The sequence below is a fragment of the Salvia hispanica genome, chromosome 1, assembly GCF_023119035.1.
Source record: "Salvia hispanica cultivar TCC Black 2014 chromosome 1, UniMelb_Shisp_WGS_1.0, whole genome shotgun sequence".
NCBI lineage: Eukaryota > Viridiplantae > Streptophyta > Magnoliopsida > Lamiales > Lamiaceae > Salvia > Salvia hispanica.
In genome coordinates, this window is record NC_062965.1 from 7,417,736 (window position 1) to 7,437,375 (window position 19,640).

General features: G+C 35.1%; 3 protein-coding genes across 4 annotated transcripts; 2 read left to right on the plus strand and 1 right to left on the minus strand.

Annotated features, from left to right (window-relative positions):
* Positions 1 to 1,749: 1,749 nt before the first annotated feature.
* On the plus strand, positions 1,750 to 5,072 carry LOC125203543 (ureidoglycolate hydrolase). The gene is made up of 12 exons (XM_048101920.1): positions 1,750 to 1,963; positions 2,541 to 2,626; positions 2,760 to 2,834; positions 2,943 to 3,071; positions 3,196 to 3,282; positions 3,424 to 3,623; positions 3,703 to 3,805; positions 3,948 to 4,039; positions 4,128 to 4,190; positions 4,305 to 4,545; positions 4,688 to 4,728; positions 4,850 to 5,072. Exons 1-12 carry the CDS (start codon positions 1,772 to 1,774, stop codon positions 4,945 to 4,947), a joined length of 1,407 nt encoding a protein of 468 aa, XP_047957877.1. The 5' UTR covers positions 1,750 to 1,771; the 3' UTR covers positions 4,948 to 5,072.
* Positions 5,073 to 9,921: 4,849 nt separating this feature from the next.
* LOC125201899 (protein WVD2-like 3) lies at positions 9,922 to 13,157 on the plus strand. Its single transcript, XM_048100187.1, has 7 exons — positions 9,922 to 10,056; positions 11,107 to 11,653; positions 11,903 to 11,988; positions 12,121 to 12,205; positions 12,293 to 12,364; positions 12,470 to 12,580; positions 12,683 to 13,157. The coding sequence occupies exons 2-7, from the start codon at positions 11,111 to 11,113 to the stop codon at positions 12,932 to 12,934; spliced, it is 1,149 nt and encodes a 382-aa protein (XP_047956144.1). The 5' UTR covers positions 9,922 to 10,056; positions 11,107 to 11,110; the 3' UTR covers positions 12,935 to 13,157.
* A 1,883-nt stretch (positions 13,158 to 15,040) lies between these two features.
* LOC125202270 lies at positions 15,041 to 18,307 on the minus strand. 2 transcript variants are annotated; one of them, XM_048100642.1, is made up of 6 exons: positions 17,785 to 18,307; positions 16,653 to 16,818; positions 16,144 to 16,320; positions 15,962 to 16,045; positions 15,684 to 15,765; positions 15,041 to 15,597 (listed from the first exon to the last, which is right to left on the minus strand). In XM_048100642.1, exons 1-6 carry the CDS (start codon positions 18,189 to 18,191, stop codon positions 15,140 to 15,142), a joined length of 1,374 nt encoding a protein of 457 aa, XP_047956599.1. In that variant the 5' UTR covers positions 18,192 to 18,307; the 3' UTR covers positions 15,041 to 15,139. The 2 variants fall into 2 exon arrangements, with proteins under 2 accessions (XP_047956599.1, XP_047956598.1); XM_048100641.1 differs by having other exon boundaries at positions 16,653 to 16,821.
* Between the last annotated feature and the right edge of the window lie 1,333 nt (positions 18,308 to 19,640).

Consider the following 19,640-nt stretch of genomic DNA (forward strand, 5'->3'; position numbering starts at 1 on the left):
TTGTGATCCATCGTTCGATGATGCTCTTGTACAGAAAGTTAGAGAGAGAGAAAACTCGTTAAAACAAGTGGTGCAAATGAAAATGAATCGAAAATCGCGTTTATATAGGTTTTAAAAAAAAAACAAAAAAACAAAAAAACAAAAATCGGTGCTGGCCGATCGGGACGCCACAATGGCGGCTAGCCGATCGGCCAGCCCACGCCGAAGCACTCGCCGATTTCGCTCTCGCCGACTGCAATGGTTCGGCTAGCCGATCGGCCAGCGCGACGAATCGGCTAGCCGGTCGCTAGCCGACCATGGGAGATGCTCTAATATGTAATATGTGGATATTGAGGTTGTAATGGTTTAACCCCTTTTGTAGTCGGTTATGGTGTTTCCTCTATTTTAATTTCTGTAGAAGCAGAGGGAGGGATTGACGGCGTGGCTCGGGGATGGTGTTTGGTTTGTGGTGTGTTTTTTTGTTTAAAACCATTTTAGTAGTAAGTATCATTTTTTTCGCTTTAATCGTGTTTTCATTTAATAATTAATATTGCCTACCGATTTTATTTAATTAAATCTGGTACTATTATTTATGTATACTCTCAAATATTTTTATTATATTTTGACTATAATATTTGGTCTCAAATACTTCCTCTATCTCTCGATAATATGCACTATTTTCTTTTTAGTCGTTCATAAGAATATGTATTTTCTAATTTTGGAAAGTATTTCTCTCTAAGACCATCTTTAACCATTTACACCAAACTCAAAACCATTTTTGAGTATATGTCGCACTAAAAAGTAGTTTTACTCCAACCATTTACATCAAATTCAAAAGCTACACCATTTTTGAGTTTTTGTCTCACAACATTTTTTCAGTAACACTAACACCATATTTGGTGTTGTTTCACAAAAAACACCAAAAATAAGTTTAAGTTTGGTGTATGGTTGGAGAAGATTTATAGACCAAAACTTATTTTTGAAGCATGGTTGGAGATGGTCAAATGAGGTGAGACTCATTCTCCACTAACAATACTTTATTTACTTTGTCTTTTTACTTCTCTCTTACTTTACCAATTTGTATTAAAACTTGTGTCGATCCTAAAGTGCATATTCTTTGGGGTCAGAGGAAGTATTTTTTACTCTCTCCGCCACACAATGTTTGTTCCAGATTGATTCAGTGCGATTTTTTAAGAAATTGTTTTACCTTCATTGTAGTGGAAGAGTATTTAAAATGGATTGAGAGAAGTACAAATGGCTTTTTGCTATTATTTATAATGTGTAAAATACTTATTTTAGTTAGTTTATATTCTTAACTATAAATATATTTTTATATTATTTACACTATATTTTTTATTTAAATTATTTAGTAGTAGTTGTTATTATATCTTCATATTTTGAAATTTTATTGTCTCGTGCATAGCACAGGTGCTAACACTAGTTAGACTAAATCTAAAAATGAAAAGTTTTCAACCAAAATTAAACTAAGTCTAAAAATGAAAAGTTTTCAACCAATACTAATCCTACACATCATTCTAAATCGTAGATTCCACAATTGACTAAACTCATTCCACTACTTTTTCCCTTTTTCTATTTTATTTTTTTTCAATCTCTTTACTTTATTAATTATATATTAAAATTTGTGTTATTCATAATTTTATCTTTTTTGGTGACATTTTTTTTAGAGGTTAAAGACAACGTAAGAATGCAATACTGACTCACCACGCACAAACCTAAAACGATTTTAAGTATCAAAGGTACCAATAATTTTGGCAAAAAACACACGAGAAATATGATTCCCAGAATAGGTATCCTCCTCATCCTCTCTCTCTACTTGTTTGCTGGAATCTCGTCTCAAAGCAATGAATATGACGCCACAATCAGAACAATGGAGGAGTTTTCAGGTTACCAAATTCATGAGCCAACCTTTCATGATTCCTCCTCATCTTCTCTTTCAGTAGACACTGAAACTCTGCAGAGACAGGTATTTTTACTCGAAATATCTATGAAAAATGCGCAATTTTGTAATAGTACTTAAATTTTTTAATCTCATGGGATTGCAAAGATCCGATTTTTTTTAGTGTTGGGAAAGCGGGATATTGCTGCTGACTGCTGAGCATGATAAATTTGATGGATAGTGATAATCTTGTATCAACTCTTGTTGGCTTTCAGTTAGTTGTGTTGGCTTAATTATTTAATTTTGTTGAAGTCAAGTGACTATTGGTTAGTTGTGAAACAGTCATTTGTATAGATTGTGTATAGCATAAGTTATATGCTGCACAAATTGTACATTGTTATTTTAGAGTTCTGTAGATTTGAGCCATATGATTCCGACCTCATTGTAGATTGTGAGGTTTTTGATTTGTGATTTAAAGCCATTTTAATTGTTTTCTGTCTTAGTTAGGGCTTTGGATTTCAAAAGCAACTGTGATTTTTATAATTGTTCCAAAATAATAATTCCCATGACATGATTTCATAGTATAAGAAAAGTTAGATAGATGGTTTTTGAGATTGGAATGTTGATGTAGTTATTAACATGTATAGCTAATGTTATGCTCTAGATTGATGAGCTCTCAACTTTCTCTGATGTACCTGCGCCTGCGGTCACAAGGATCCTTTACAGCGAAAAAGATGTGCAAGCAAGGGGGTAAGATCTTGACAATAGTATAAGCTTTCTATGGAATTCTTAGCTGATGAACCGATGTAGAATCTGTTCATATTTATGCCGAAGATTGTATATAGCTTGTGATTCTTGCTTACGATGCCACATTAATGTGCAGGTTCGTCAAGAATTTGATGAACATTTCCGGTCTGTCAGTGAGAGAGGATGCGGTTGGGAACATATTTGGTCGATGGTGAGTTTTGAGTTCATTTTGATCTTCTTGTTCCCAGTTCCCAGTTCAGTTATGTTGGCTTTCTCTGAGTAACACTAAAATAATTTCCCAATTCTGACTTCGACACAGGGTTGGTTCTGAACCAGAGCTGGCTCCAGTTTCCACAGGTTCTCATATAGATGCTATACCGTACTCAGGGAAATACGATGGAGTAGTTGGAGTGTTGGGTGCCATTGAAGCAATTAACGTCCTAAAGCGGTATGTTGCTTTGTCTCACTCTTTTTCGCTGGCCATTTATGTAGGTATCTATTGAAGCACACATGCTTTAATGTATTTTCAAGTATTAGACAAGTAGCTTCTCTCAGAGTTTGAAGCTTAACAGGTCAGGCTTTAAGCCTAAGAGATCTCTGGAGGTGATCATGTTTACATCTGAAGAGCCAACGCGATTTGGAATCAGCTGCTTGGGAAGGTTACATACAGCCTCCTATTTTCTTGAAATGCATACCATTTCTCTCTGTCTCTTGCTATAACTCGTTTGATTGCCAAATTTGTTGGTCAAACACACCATTGTCATGTTTATGTGAATTTCCTGCCCGGGGTTTTTGTGCAGCCGCTTATTAGCTGGAAGTAAAGAATTGGCCCAACTTCTTAAAAGGACAGTCGACGGTCAAAACATATCCTTCTCTGATGCTGCCAAGTTTGCTGGATACTCGAACAGTGAGGACCTTTCCAGCGTTTTTCTGGAAAAGGGAAGCTATTCTGCTTTTATTGAACTGCATATTGAGCAAGGTCCCATCTTGGAAGAAGAAGGTTAATCCGAGAATGATTATCTTTACGATTGAAATTAGGGAAACTTCCCATAAATTTGCTTTAATTTGCGTATCTGCAGCAATCTCAATTGGTGTTGTCACCGCCATTGCTGCTCCAGCAAGCATCAAAGTGGATTTTGAAGGCAATGGAGGGCATGCTGGAGCTGTTCTGATGCCAAAGAGGTATATTATTTTCTCAAAGTTTGAGCACCAGATAGCTGGAAACGAGAGTCCAACTGAGTAGATCGATCAATTATAGTTGTGTGAAATTTTGTGTGATTTGCTACTCCATAATCTAATTAGTCTATGCAACATTTTGGAACAGAAACGATGCAGGACTGGCTGCTGCAGAATTAGCTCTTGCTGTCGAGAAACATGTTTTAGAATCTGGATCAGTCGACACTGTTGGGACCGTTGGTGAGCAACACATCCTCCATCCTTTCATGTTCGAGACTTAGATCGGTTGGGCTAACTTTTTTTGTTAAAAAAAATGATGTAAAATCAGGTATTCTGGAGCTGCATCCCGGAGCAATAAACAGTATACCGAGCAAAGCACATTTGGAGATCGGTATGATTCTTTTGCGCTAACTTGCCATCTAAATCATGACTTTTGGCCCGAATTGCAAATCCGTCACCACTTGCATCGCATTGCAACCAAAGTTGTTGAATGTGACCATTGCAGATACTCGTGACATAGATGAACAGAGGAGAAATCTCGTGATTGAGAAAATCCATCAGTCCGCCCTGAGCATTTCAAAAGCTCGCAATGTGGAGCTCTCAGAATTCAAGATCGTCAACCAAGATCCACCTGCACTCTCAGAAGAGCTGATCACCAAAGCAACTGAATCAGCCTGCCAAGAACTGAACATGCCTTACAAGAAGATGATCAGCAGAGCCTATCACGATTCCCTGTTCATGGCCAGGTAATCATTCTTGGCAAACACGCAATCACCCTTAACGCGGATGCACCAAACTCTATGCTTCGTTCACTTTGATTCCTTCATCATCGAATTGGAAAATGCTTTCTCATGACGTGCCTTAAACCTCGTTTGTAAATGTTGGCAGGATATCTCCAATGGGCATGATCTTCATTCCATGCTATAAAGGTACGGATTCTATCATATGCAACAACGCGATTTCCATGCACGCACGCAGTTGCAAGCAAACACATAGTTTCTGCAGAAGTGATGTGGAGAAATTGATTGATTTTTGGGTTTTTGTTGGCAGGATATAGCCATAAGCCTGAAGAGTTCGCAGCGCAACAGGATATCGCGAACGGCGTGAGAGTATTAGCGCTAACGCTTGCCAAACTCTCCATTTCTTGATGCCTTGAAGTTGTTACTCAAGGCTACATGTATGCCTATGTATGTGTATCTAAATAAATCGCCTATTTTTGCTTTTGTTTAGAAAATTATGAATTCTGGCAATAACATTATGGTCTTATTGCTCCTTTTCAGCTGGTTTTATTCACTTTTTGATCATATCATCATTTCATTGCATGTTTTTCATTTGATTATATTTCTCTTAAATTCATGCTAATTAATTAAGCTTGAATCCAGCTTTAATAGTAGGGATATTGGCGTCCAATATCACAAATCTTTTCAAAAAATTGTTTTTTTCACAAATTTTAAACTTGAAATATAATATTACGAATTTAAAATAGTTGTTAATTTTTTCCACTAGCAACAAAATTCGGCTATATTTCGTTTGTTATTACATCACATAAGATATGGTTATCACTTATCACTGAAAGTGATATTGATGTGACAAAGTCCCTAAAAGCCATATATGGTTATTCATAGAGTTTAGTATAGTTGAATTATGTTGATGCTGGGAAAAATTAAATAACTATTTAAATTCGTGATATATATGTCAAGTTCATAGTCCACGGGAGAAAACAAATGTTTAAAAAATTTTGTGATATTAGAAGTTAATATCATTTAATCCTATCTAAAAATATAGTAGTACTAAAAATTAATCCCATCAATTGTATGTCATATTTCATGTCAGAAATGTCGAAATCAGAAGGATTTAAAATTTAGATCTCCTATATAATATGGAAACAAATATGCCTTTTGTTTTAAATGAAATTAAATCGCAGAAAAAGTGATTAGTATGAGCAATAAATAAGTAATTGTAAAAGGGAAAGAGCATAATGACAAGCATATATTAGCCATTTATCCTACAAAATTACAAACACAGTGGTAGATAGAATCTTGGATAATGGAGATTGGGGCCTATGATGCTTCACTTAGGGTTGAAGATTCCATTTCTAGACAATAAAAAAGAAAAGGAAAAGGAGCCCTGTTAGTTTAATTCAAATTTATTTAAAGTAATGGCCATTTTTCATTTCTTTCCCACTCCAATTATAATAATTGTTACGTGTCATATATCTTCTACAATGCGTTATTGAGATATGCTTGTATGTAAGTGGTAGATGATTGTAAAGCTTAATATTCTTTTTATATTGTTTATGTTGGCGGCTGAAACCTCAACAACTTACTATCAAATACTTATATTTATATGTATTTCCAGGCTAATGGCATATTAGTTAAGCATAGGACAAAGTTACAATAATTAAAGTCGAACAAAATTAGAAACAAATAATTGATGGGAAATAAAGAATTTGTTGAAATCGATCTCTTTATTCCTAATTGCTATACCAAATGTTTAGGTTACACTAACTCTATTGTGTAAATATAATATACTCCATACGTAGATGTTTTTGGGGTTTGGTAAGAAAAGAAGGATTATCCTTTTGATAACCACTTCATAAATTGAATTAAATTAAACACAATTATTAGTTGATGAGTAGGTGATTATGCTTTACTTAAGGTGTAGATAGACCTAAAAAACAAGGACAGCAATTCGTTTGTTTGATTTGTTACTTGGTTTTCCAATTTATTAGTAGTATATTTATAGAAACATACAAAATATGCAATAGAAACAAACTACAAAAGTTGTTGTATACTTTCATTGATAGCATATTATAATGTTTTATATTATGCGAATAAAGAATATATATGCTCATTTTATTTATAACATTTTTTTTATGATAAATCAGGCCTAGATAATACAGTCTATCACAATCATTATAATTTGAAGTATATATGATATTACTATATATATCCACTAATTTGACATGAGAATAGACTGTTTTAAGAATATTAAATTCATGCGACATTTTCCACTTCAAAAGCATCCGAAAGATGACTAGAAAAAAATAATCTAATTAATTTGACCATAAAGTTGGAAAATGAAATGAACATGTTACATTTAATTTGTATAAAGTTGATAAACGTTATGCTTATATTTTTAGGTAGGCATGTTTCTTGACTCCGTTATCAATCTTTAGCTATCTTGTTTCACTATCACACCAATAAATTTGCTGCTATATTAAGGATTAGTCGATATCTAATAGTTGCATAATCAAAATTCAAAGCTAGGGATGGACCAATCTTAGTTGAACATTGTAGATAATTATAAATATTAACTACTTTCTTTTCCTCCCATTCATGAATCATTATGTAAGTCATTTGGTGATTGGAGCTAAAAAATTGAAAAAATAGTTTGAGTAACAAAGAAACTTATGGCATGCATGTATACATTTTATAAAATTAGATGTAAATTGCGAATAAATCAAAATTCGTGCATTACTCAAATAATAAATCGCTGTTAGTAGATGAGATTTTAATGAGTGGGTTTGGCAGAAGGGGTAGGGAAGGTGTAATTCCAAATTACATTACAATACTAATAATAAGGTGCAAGGGCTTTATCAAAGGATTAGGAATAGTATTAAAGAGATGGGGCCCATCGTAAGCAATAATTATTGGGCCACAATTGGCAAATACTAATTACAATTTGTCGGACAAAACGTCGTTATGACAATCTAACCCTTCATAGTTAGACTGTCAAAATTGTCATTAGCTGTAATGCTATGATCCACCCATTTTTTCAAGAAAAAAAATCGTAATTAGTCTTAGTCATTAATATTTTTTAGACGTATAGTCGTGAATAAATTGAGAATATGGAAAATGATTTAATCTTTATTTGTGTCCACATATATTCATAAAATATAGTATTAGTAATGATATATCTCTAACACTGTGTTTATAAGGAAATGGATCCCCTGATGTGGAATTAACTGCTTAGTTAGATAGTTCAAATTAATCATAAGCTAAGTTCGGTATGAGGAAATGACAGTATTTAGTACATGTAAAGAACATGTTGTTTTCCATATTTCAGAGGATAATCTATGTCATTAATAGACTGCACTATAATAATTTCCAACATAAATAAGGAAAAGATATTGTGATGTTCATCTTGGTATTATTTGACTGTTATCGGGTGAGTTTTTGTTTTGTGTTGTTTGGCCTTTGTTTTTTACTATGCATGTGCTTGTTTAAGTCTTTTTTTTTTCTTCCTGCCATTCTTTACTCTCTTTCGACTAATGTTGGATGGATTCAATTACGGTAAGAGCATTTGCAACTGGTTCTTAGTCATCTCCATCTCGTCTCGGCAAGACAAGATGGCAAAGAGATTGAGTTGCAAGCAATTGGTCTCGAAAAAAACTCTTGGGGGGATATTATCGAGCCAACTCTCCATGCGACCCCCACACGTGGCGAGCTGGCATTGGCGATAATGCTCATTCGCCGGCCTGCCACAATTTTTTTTTTTGATAAAAATAGGCTCAAACCAAAAGATTGTGAGCAAGAGTTCAACAACAACACCCAAACAAAAAAACAAATCTACCAAGACCAACGAAAAAACTAAGCACCAACAAAAACCAAAAGCAAAAACAAACAAACGACCAAAGCTCACACCACCTCAGCTCACACCAAAAGCAAAAGCCACCAAGTAACCAAGCAAGCAAGGCCAACCAATCATTATATCAAACCGAGGGCAAGACGAACCTCATTAGTGGTCTTTGATTGCAACCTTAGCCTTATGTTTGATGTCAGTCCATCTTCTAACCCGGCTCAGCTCCTCATAAATTTGTTCTGGTAAAAATGAAAACTCTGGACACCATCCCTTAGCCCACGAACCTAGCCTCCACAGCAAGAGTCTCTTCTCAATTTCCCAGCTTGGGACAATCTTCTCGAAAGCAATTTTGTTCCTCAGCCACCAAATGGACCATGATGTCACATAGAAGAGGGAGCACCACAGCTTTTTATCAAATTTGATGAAAGGAGCGTCCATCCAGATGAGGAAGCACGAGACCAGGTCTATGGGAAAACAAAGAGATAAATTCCAATAGCTGCAGCAGAAATACCACAACCTGCTAGAACACCTGCATCCGAAAATGACATGATCAACAGTCTCTAGCTCTTCTTTGAAAAAGACACACAAGTTATCTTCAATCCCAGGGAGCCCAAAGAAACACTATCTCACTAAATATATTAATTATGTAATTTTCATGTTTTCTCTAAAAATATATGAATATTATTTTTAAAATAATATTTCATCTTAATTAAATTAAATTTGTTTGTAAAAAAATAAAAGTGAAATGAAAAAGTGGGACCCATGAATAGTTAAAAGAATTGTAGATGGAAGGTTGTAGTGCTATCTCTCTAGGAAGAGATAGAGTAAAAAGTGATGAGGGGCCCATGAATAGTGTGCGATGAGATGAATTGAAGATGGAATGAAGATAAGGTTGTGGATGCTCTAAGAACTTCTATGGTGTTAATAGTTTTTTGCCGTTTTTGTGTTGTATTGTTAATTTGCATGTTTCGTAATACTCCGTACTTTTTATGATATAATCTCAACTTTTCATTCTTATGGCTTGAGCATTTCTATTTATTAGAAAAAAATGTAATGCCATTTTCGAAAAAAGACAACTACAACGGATTATAAAAAAATCCAGGCATATGAAATTTGGACCCACTTTAGTCATTCTTCCGTTCTGCAGTAGTGGAGTCATTTTATCATTTTTGTACGTTCTATAATAGTAGAGTCATTTTCTATTATAGCAAAAAAAACCAACACATTTCTTCTCAGTTACTTTATTCTCTCTTCATTCCTCAACCATTTTCATTTCTTACTATAATCTTTCTTTAATTAAGTCACTTAAAATAATTTTTCTTAGATCGTGTGCCGAAAAGAAATGTCTCCACTACCGTAGAACGGAGATAGTAATTTACAACAAAAGAAAAAAGAAAATCACGTGAAGCAAAATTCAAAAATTTTACCTCCAAGACAGGCCCTCAAATGTCATTTCACACCATCACTTTGTGACAAATTTATTTCAAAATTCTCAACCGCCGTCAACAAACGTCGTTATTTAATTCCACCCCTTCTCTCTATAACTATCTGCAACAGCACACAGACAAAGCCCACCGTCACACACAGTACACACACTGGGGGTTCAAGGAAGCTCTTGATAAGGAAAACCCAGAAGCCAAATTAAGCTAAAAGATTTCATTTTTAGCATACCCGTAAGTACAATTTCCTACATTTTCAAATCCTTTCTTCTTTACTCTATTTCTATGCTTGCACAAAACTGTACCTATCAATCAAATTTTTGTTTCTATTTTTTTCTGATTCATGCTTTTTTTCCAGCAGATCTATTTTTTGTATGAATGTTTGGGTACTGGAATTTTTCAGTTTTTCCGAAACTTTACCTAATTTATCTCAATTTTTGAAATTGATCAGCGGAATTCCGCAATTCGATTCTGATTTCTTAGAGCTGCTCATTGTTAGAATTTTATGTGATATTATGCGACAAGTTATGCATTTTTTAGTTTATCATCTGGTACCTTGTTCATCCAAGCTGTATCTTCTCGGTAACTAGAGTTTTGAGTATGATTTGTCACTTTATTTTTAATTCTTAGTGAATTATTTCAAGCTAGAAATGTTATTGGCAAAAACTGGAGTTACCACTTGTCTAGATGTCCATTGAAATCGAAGATATTGAATCATCGTTTGTTTAAACACTCGTTCGTGTTTCCTATTGATAAACGGGCTAGCGTTGAATTTGAAGTCTGATTGAATATGATTAGGTTTGTACATTTAGGAAAAGGATGCCATCATAAGTAAATATGATCGTAGGTTTGTTCCATGTCCTGGTTCTTGTGTGATCAATAGCTCGGATAATTCAGCTAATTCAAGACAAAAAGCATTAACACACCTTACAGGATAAACAAGTTTAATGAAGTGTTGTGAATGCCACCGAAAGATGTACTTACTTCTTCTCTATAAAAGTGAAATGGCTCTTTTGATTTTATTATTTTGTTGCAAAGATTGTCTAAAAATAGTGTGTTTTAAATGTTTCTTTTGTTACTTGAGATGGCGTAGTGGTATATGGCTGTGTAAACCAGTGTAAGGTGAAATCACTATGGAGCAATTGCATATATGTGTGAACTCAATGTACAATATTACTACATGTGAGGCATGGATATAAGTATAAGACTTGGGGATTTTGCTGACTTTTATGCAATTACATTATACGTGGACCTTTAAAATAGTGCTTTTGTTTATCATCTTAGTGATATGGAGATAGATGGCAGCGATGTTCATATTGACAAGGAGCCGGATGGTGTCATTATATATGCAAATGATGTCACCATCAGTTCAGGTTGTGGGAATGCCTGCGATCAGGATGTCGCACAGCTGCCTGAGATTATCGACATTGATCCTCAACATGTTGATGTATCCGATGAGAATGGCGACTGTGTGGTGAAGGAATGCAATAGTGTCAAGCCTGAGGAAATAAAACCTTGTCAGCAGGAGAGTTCCGTGGAGAGTGTTGCTGAATCCAAGAGTGGAACCGAGAAGAATGGTGTGAAATCGGAAGGTCATAAAGCAAGAGATCATGATAAGAAGACACAGCCTTGTGGGAGAAAAGTTACCAAGCCAGCTGTTGGGAACTGCAAAACAAAATGCACAGTTCCACAGCCATTTGCTCTGGCAACTGAAAGACGTGCTTTACATGGAGCTCGTCCCAACGGAGCTGAGTGCGACAACACCACTGGTGGAGACAAGCCATCACATATTCGTGTCCCGCTACAGCCTAGTTCTGTTAAACAGAATATGGTAAATTCCCAGACCAAGTAGAATCTTTATTTGTTTGGAAATGTGATTTGGTTCTTGCTTATATATTCTACCACTTGTTTGTTAAGTGGTATGCTTTAACTGTAGATGTGATTTGGTATCTTAAGGTTATGTCACACACTTAATTCTATTACTGGCCATTAAGACTAAATGTTATTTTATTATGATGAGTTCTTTCTTAAATGCCGATTAAGGTATTACGATAGTGACTCTTTGAGCATGTGGGTGCAGATAGTCACACCTGTTGTCCAAAAGAAGCCACCGCTGCCCGACAACAAGAAGCTAGTTGATGAAGATAATTGCTCTGTTACCTCATGATATCCTATTCTAGCATAGAGCTATTTATTATTAGTAGTAGTATTATTATTACCACAACATGATATTATTATCATAGTAGTAGTAGAAGGTAGCGTGACTGCTTATATTGATTTGCCTTAACTATCAAGTACTATTGTGCCAGCAAGAAAGTGTAAGATAACAGTTGCCTCAGCCCCAACCTTTAAAAGCAGTGAACGTGCTGAAAGAAGAAGGGAGGTAACGTCTATTGATTGAATTTACTTTGCCCGTGAAATAGATTGTGTGATTCTGTCATGTTAATTTAACGATACTTGTCTGTTTTAGTTTTTCACAAAATTGGAGGAAAAACATCAGGCACTGGAAGCTGAGAAAAATCAGTATGAGGCAAGGACTAAGGTAGTCACAATTTTTAAATTCTTTGAATTTTTGTGTTAACTCGGACCTAGTCATGACTCATGAAATGTTCATTGTGCTACTTCTCTGGCTTCTTCGATTTTGTAGGAAGAGTCTGAAGCAGCAATCAAGCAACTAAGGAAGAGTTTAAATTTCAAAGCAAGCCCAATGCCGAGCTTTTACCATGACGGACCACCTCCAAAAGTCGAACTGAAAAAGGTATTGCAGTTGTCTAATGAAACAAAATATATGAGTAGCATTTTCTTATTTATTAGTAGTATTTGTGTTACATCTTAAGTTTTACTGTTTTCTGGAAATCAGCCACCTCCAACTCGAGCAAAATCTCCAAAGTTGGGTAGAAGGAAGAGCTTCAGTGACTCAAAAGATTCCGATAGAGGGGCAGAAGAAGGTGGCCACGGTTTTCACATTTTAAGAGACAGGTCCTCGAACAGGAAAAGCGGAAGTGATAAACAGAACGGCTGGAAAAGTCGAGAACAAGGAGGGAAGATGGATGAATCGTTTACATCTAACCTGATGGGCGAGAGACACATGGACATTGCTGTTCATTCTTGATGAGCTGCTGTAAGTTATTTAATTATTTAATGTCGAAACCAAATTGATCTATCGAGAGATGAAAACCTTGTCTTGTGCCTTGTGGATCCAGAACCCGTTCGAGTGGCTTGTTTTTATATTTAATGTGTGAACGTGTAAATTTCTGTAACTTATTTAGATGCATTTGCAAAAGATTATGAATTCCCTTTTCAGTGTTGCAAATCATATCTGAGTTTATAGGGTATGTATGTTTGCTCTGTTTTTGTCTGAGATTAATACTAATGTATTTTGTGTTATAAAACATTCTTCCACCCAATACTAATAAGCTCTCCAATTGATCCAAATCATAACTACTAATATTTGGTTGAATACTCTAAAACTTAACACCATGATATCAAATTTTTATTGCAGTCACACAGAGACTTTACTCAATATTTTTGTCATGCATGATAAAAAAAGGAATGAATAATAGTAGCAATTATATTGTTGATTAATAATGAAAATGAAAAAGCATGATGATGTAGGAAGTTGTCAAAAGTGTAACTACTTGTCAAAAAGATAGGCCTCATCAGTTGTCATCCTGAGGTATATAAGGCCCCATAACAAATCAAGTGCATGGCCATTTCTACTTGTACTCTCTTCCTCCTCAACTGCTGAGGGGGATGTTGTCTGGTTCGACACCGTTTCAAGCCAAACGACGTCGGACCAGGCTTCATTCCCCCCAGCTGCTCTACAATGCTTGAAGCAATCTTCATCTTGGCTTATAATATGCAGAGTGTTCTCATTGTAGTGTGTGTGTGTGAAAATTTATTCTTTTTATTTTTATATTGTCATTGAATAGCTGAAGATTGATTCTTGCAATCTGTCTAGATTTGTATTGGGAGATTATCTATCCCTCTTGATATGCTAGATTTCTTGATTTGGGATCCAAGCTGTTGAATATTGTAATGGTGCAGAGGTATTAAAATAATTCTACATATAAATGTTATGAGATTTTGTTTTTGGTTTTGGTTCGTTATTACTGAGTTTGCTGGTGTAAAAGATGAAGAACAAGCTATTTTGAGGATGTGAAAATGGTGGATTTCTTTAGAAAGTGTAAAGGTGTTGTGTGTGTGTGAAAATGAGAATAAATCTCTGGAAAGGAAAGAAAGAAAAAGAAAGGTTTCATCTTTTCAATGTTGATGCTTTCTACACGGTACTTTACTTGCACAGAGCGACAAAGAATATATAGAATTCACAAAATTAATAAAAATAAATTTCTTGATTTTGCATTTCAACTAGATTTGTAGTACTATCCATGGCATATTGTACAAGATCGATGGGTTTTAATTAAACTAAACTTGATGTTCCATTTATATACTATTGCACACTCCAAGTGATAACTAAAATAATATCACTATATTTTGCTAATAAATTGATTGTGATTAACTCAAATGAAATCGCAAACAGCCTTCGCTTATTTATAATCTTTACTAATATTTTAAGTAGTTGTTAATAAAAGGCCGTGTGACCTTGTCTATGTAATTATACACACGTAACGCTACACGGACCAATTATTTTGTAATTGTGAATCTCATAGTTTATTAGTCAAAAAGAAAAGGGGACAACTTGAGTATGTTGAATGAAAAAAGTAGTCTTAATATTAGTAAAGGGATCGCAATATGGAGACATTATTTTTTGTCAATATTGAAAATTACATACTAGAGCTTTTTTGCGGTAAGGATCACCTACTGGCTGCTGCATTTTATGCCTTAATTTGCCAATACATCATTATAAAGTGGACAAATGGAAGAAAAGAAAATCTAAAATCTATTCCCAATACATCTCTCTTATTTCTATCTCTCTTTTTTAATCTAAAATATATGAGTATTAACTCTTTTAACAAGAACATATATTACGGAGAAATTTATATTATTAAACAAGAATAACTTATATAGTATAAAGTACTTTTATATTTGGTCCTTTTAGTATAAAACAATCAATATACAAAACAATTTAGCCCTTTTTTATAAAACAATCAATATAGATAGATCCTTATATTATTAATTTACGATTTATGATTTATGATTTTATGGCCAGAAATAAGCAATACATCCCAAGCAAAGAGTAAGAGATATGGACAAGGTATGAAACATCCAAAACTAGAGCAATAATCAAATGTGTAACAAGATAGAATACCCTCTCATAGTTGCATTACTTGTTTCTTAAAGCCTCTTTTTCATACATCTATCGCCTCCTATTACCTCGTCTCGCGGCAATCCTATGCCCTGCTCCCCCAATTACCATCGCTCTCCCGAACACACCGGTTTGTAGCCCGCAAACAACAGCCACCATTCCCCCTATCGCTACCCACCTCCAATCGATTCCACAGCCACCTCTCTGCCTGTTCACTCCTGCCAACTCACTTTGCTCTCGTTCATCGGGTTCTTGCTCCTTAGGATCAGCTCCTTCGTTGCACGAGATTTTTGTGGTAGTTCTTGCCATGATAGCACACCTGGTTAGTGATGATGACTCTTGCTTTCTAGCACTCTGATATGCTCTAAAGCCAGCATGTAGCTTCTTCACAGTTCCCCACATCCCGTGACGAACACCTAGCTTAGCAACGTCTTTTGGGATCCCCATGTCTTCATAGTGAACGAGATTGACCTCGCATGCTGATGTCTGGCCATCTTTACGCGATTGAACTGCATATTTTGCATTTCGTTACAATATAGTATATATATATGTGTGAGAGAGAGAGATCTAATGCCATATGGAAAGGAATGCTCACCAGGCTTGATAACCCAGCTCGAAAAATAGAGATCAACACGCCTTGGTTTGTCAAGCCTTGGCAAAGCTGCATATGGTACTCCCTGCACCCACAGCATTTGCAAATTCATGTTAATTTCCCATAAGAACTTAAGGAGTAATATCATATCCTATATCGCATTTTGAAAGCAAAATGCAAGTTCCTAACAGGAGGTATTCAACTTCATAGGGATGCAACCAAGTTCTTTTAAGGAAAATAGGCTGCGTGGACTGCATTTCATGTAGATTCAAATACCATACCTTTGTCACACAATAATATGCGTTTCCTTGTTCCCATATTCTCCTACCAATGATATATTCACGATCACTACAGAAGAAAGGGAACTGTATAGGCAGGAAAAATCGATGTCATGAGGTGAAAATCTGTCAAGAAAGCAAAAATTAAAGTATTGAAGTGGCACAGCTGCTTCTGACTAATATACCTTCTTAATCCAGTGCATTATCATCATCCCTCTCTCGGGGCATTCTTCCAGTATATTGACATATACAAGCATAGGATCCCAGTTAGGCCGAAACTCGTCATCCCAGAAAAAATCTCTGACAAGCTCCGGAGTTGCATCCTCAAAGATGGTTTTGCTTCGGTAAACTGTTGGGCCATTCTATGAACAAAATATAGTGACAAATCAGTATTCATATGCGTCACAAGTCCTATGAACAAACTAATTTCCTAATAGTAGATGAAAGACTAAATTGTAACAAGAAACCTAGCAGTAGTTCTCATGTGATTCTAAAATGCTAGACATAAAGAACATAAAAAGAATCACCAGTATAAAAGCATTTGACAAAAAATAAGAATGTACTACTATTACTTATAAGATAAAACCAGAAGTTCGACATCGTCTTTATTATAATCGATATTTTCAATTTGCTCCATTAGAGAACATAGAGCAGCAGTGTCCCATGACTGATATATTAAACCACCTACTCCTACCGTAGGCTCATGACGCCAAGCTTGGTAATGCATGTTTGTTGGGGAGCGCTCCATCATGCTTTGCCACGCCATGTCTCCATCTTTAACATTAAGAAGCTTTAACAGGTGTTCCAAGTCTTTTTCTGTGACAACATTGGATTCTCCCTCAAGAGCTCCAGTCAGAGAGCTGCTGAAGGAGCAAAGTCAATATTGAGCATCATATATTTATAAATAGTTCCACTGATCACATAGAAAGAACATTTGATTTTGAACAGTACATAACTGGATAACATGTTGCCACTAATCTTACGAATAACTGGTTATGTATAACAATCATGAAGATTAAATTACAAAAATTCATCAAAAACTCACAGCAGAAAGGTTTTAATAACCTTATGAGAAAGGGCAATACATTAGCTACTGGGGAATGCATAAAGAACTTAACTAATCCATCTAAAAATCATTCTCGAAGGAAAAATATCATGTCAAATAATGGAAAATGCAGCTATAACCAACAATTGACTTAATCTCTGTCTCTCTCCACATATTCCATCAATAACCCTACGATAAGATATGAAGGGTAACGAAACATTCTTGGGCAACAATGTTTCTGTGATACAACCTTGCAGACTCCATAGATAGCCTATCTAAGCCCAGAGATGAAAGTAAGATAGGAATAAAATATAAGATGACTTCCACGCTGCTTTATCATTTAAACCAGACTCCTCACTAAGCAATGCATCACACTAGATTCTTGTGTTCCTTGTACAAATTTCTTGAAAACAAACAAATGCTAAGCATAGCACGAGATCTCTTAGAATTGGAAAACACATTTATTAACCACACACGTATATGCATATATCACGGTGATGATTAATTCTCTTCATCCTGAATCCAATTGCATTCCAACTCTGAAATTCCACTATCATTGTGTGTAATTAGCTTTTACTAACACCTCAACCACTAACCTCACTACAAAAACTGCAACTAATTACACAGTTAATTCCAATTTATAGAACATTCCTGAACTGAATATGAATACATTAAATGTATTTTTTTGTCGAGATCAGGTCGAAATTGAATACAATAAATCCACACACCTACAAAGATAATCAGCACGCAAATATTCGCATAGGAAGTGGATAATAGGTACCTAATATCGCGGCAGCTACCATTATCAACCGACTCCTGAGCAGAGGCGGCCGGCGTCGGAGGCAAATTCGACGCCGCCTCCTTCTCCACCTTCCGCGTCATTCCACGGGATCTAAACCAGAGGCCGCGGCAAAGCGAGAAGGCGGAGAGCGCCGTGAAGGCGAGCCAGAAGCGGCGCGCGCCGAGGCCCGGCGGCAGGGTCCAAACGTAGCGGAGTTTGGATCGGAGGCCGAGGAAGAGCAATCCGGACCATCTCGGGCGCCAGGACCAGCCGATCAACAAGCCGATCATGACCGCCAGCCAAATCGGAACCGCGCAGACGAAGATGTCGACGAAGGCCTCCATCAGCGCGGAGCTATTGAAGAATTCCATAGCATTATAGCTCAGTCCTGTCCACCCCCCTTCCATTTGTGAAAATTGCCGAAACAACGAGGGATTATCGTTTCACGCAGCTTTCAATGGAGTCAGCTAGCTACATGGGTTAGGTGTTAGAGAGAGAGAGAAAAAAGAGAAGAGTCTGCGGTGGATTGAAATCTTTAATTTTTAACAGAGCTAATCAGATGCTGCGAATCGGATAAAATCGGTTTTACAGTTTCGTACAGTTGCTTTCTCGCAAATGTAACAGGATTCTGGGAAATAGTAATATTAATGTGCATTTAAAATTAGTAATTTGACATTTTTATGTATAGACTAATGTATTTATTTTATTAGTTTATTCTGTAAATTTTATTGATATTATCTGTTATCAATTTATATACTATTTATCATTTTCTAATGGATCTTATAAACTTGTTACTTTTTAATAATTCGAGTTAATATTCCAATTAAATTAATTTAAAAATATAAATAAGAGAAAAATAAATAGAGAATTAATTAAACTGTGAAACCCGTTAAATAAAAAATTCAACCAAAGAATCTTTTAAATAAAATTATATTAGTATAAGAATCTAATGAAGAAAAAAATTACAAATAATAAATAAAGTACGAGAAGATAGAAAGAAAATTAATTGAAGTCGATAATTGGCCTCACCTTATTAGATATAAAAATATTTTCTAAAATAGAAGTTTCTAATTTTAAGGGACATAACAAAAATGAAAATAATAGCTACTTTTAAAGGACAAAAGTAGTACTCTCTCCGTCCATAAAAAATATGACACATTATGAATGACACGGATTTTAATGTGGAATTGGTAAAGTAAAAGAAAAGTGAAAAAGTAAAAGAGAAGTGGTGTTAGTGGAATGCGAAGTCTATATTATTAGTAAGAGAGAAGAGATAAAAGTAAGAGAGAAGTAGTGTTAGTAGATAGTGTGGTCCATATTATTAAATGGGTGGAAAAGTAAGAGAGAAGTTGTTGAAAACTTTTTTTATTTAAATGTGCTCTATTTTTCATGAACAATCAAAAATAACAAATGTGTTCGATTTTTCGTGGACAGAGGGAGTATTAGTTTAGGAAAAAAAAATTGTTTAGTTTTAATAATCTTCCAATAAAAGTATAAGTATTCATTAATAACTAAATAAAATTTGAAATATTTGCAAATACTCCTTCCATCTCAATTTACTTCAGTCTATTTCTATTTTTTATATCTCAAGTTACTTGAGGGATTTCCTTTTATGGTTAAAAATAAACATCTAATTATATATACTTTATTCTCTTTCTATTTTATATTATCTTATAGTATTGTCTGTTTTATTCTCCCTCATATTTTATTTATATCTAATTAATTCATCAAATACAATTTTCTTAAATCTCATGTAGAAAAGAAACATCTTAGATAACGTGGAACGGAGGGAGTATCAAGTTATACTTATATGACAGTTAAAGAAGTCGATCATCCACATCTATGTTTTGTTGTCC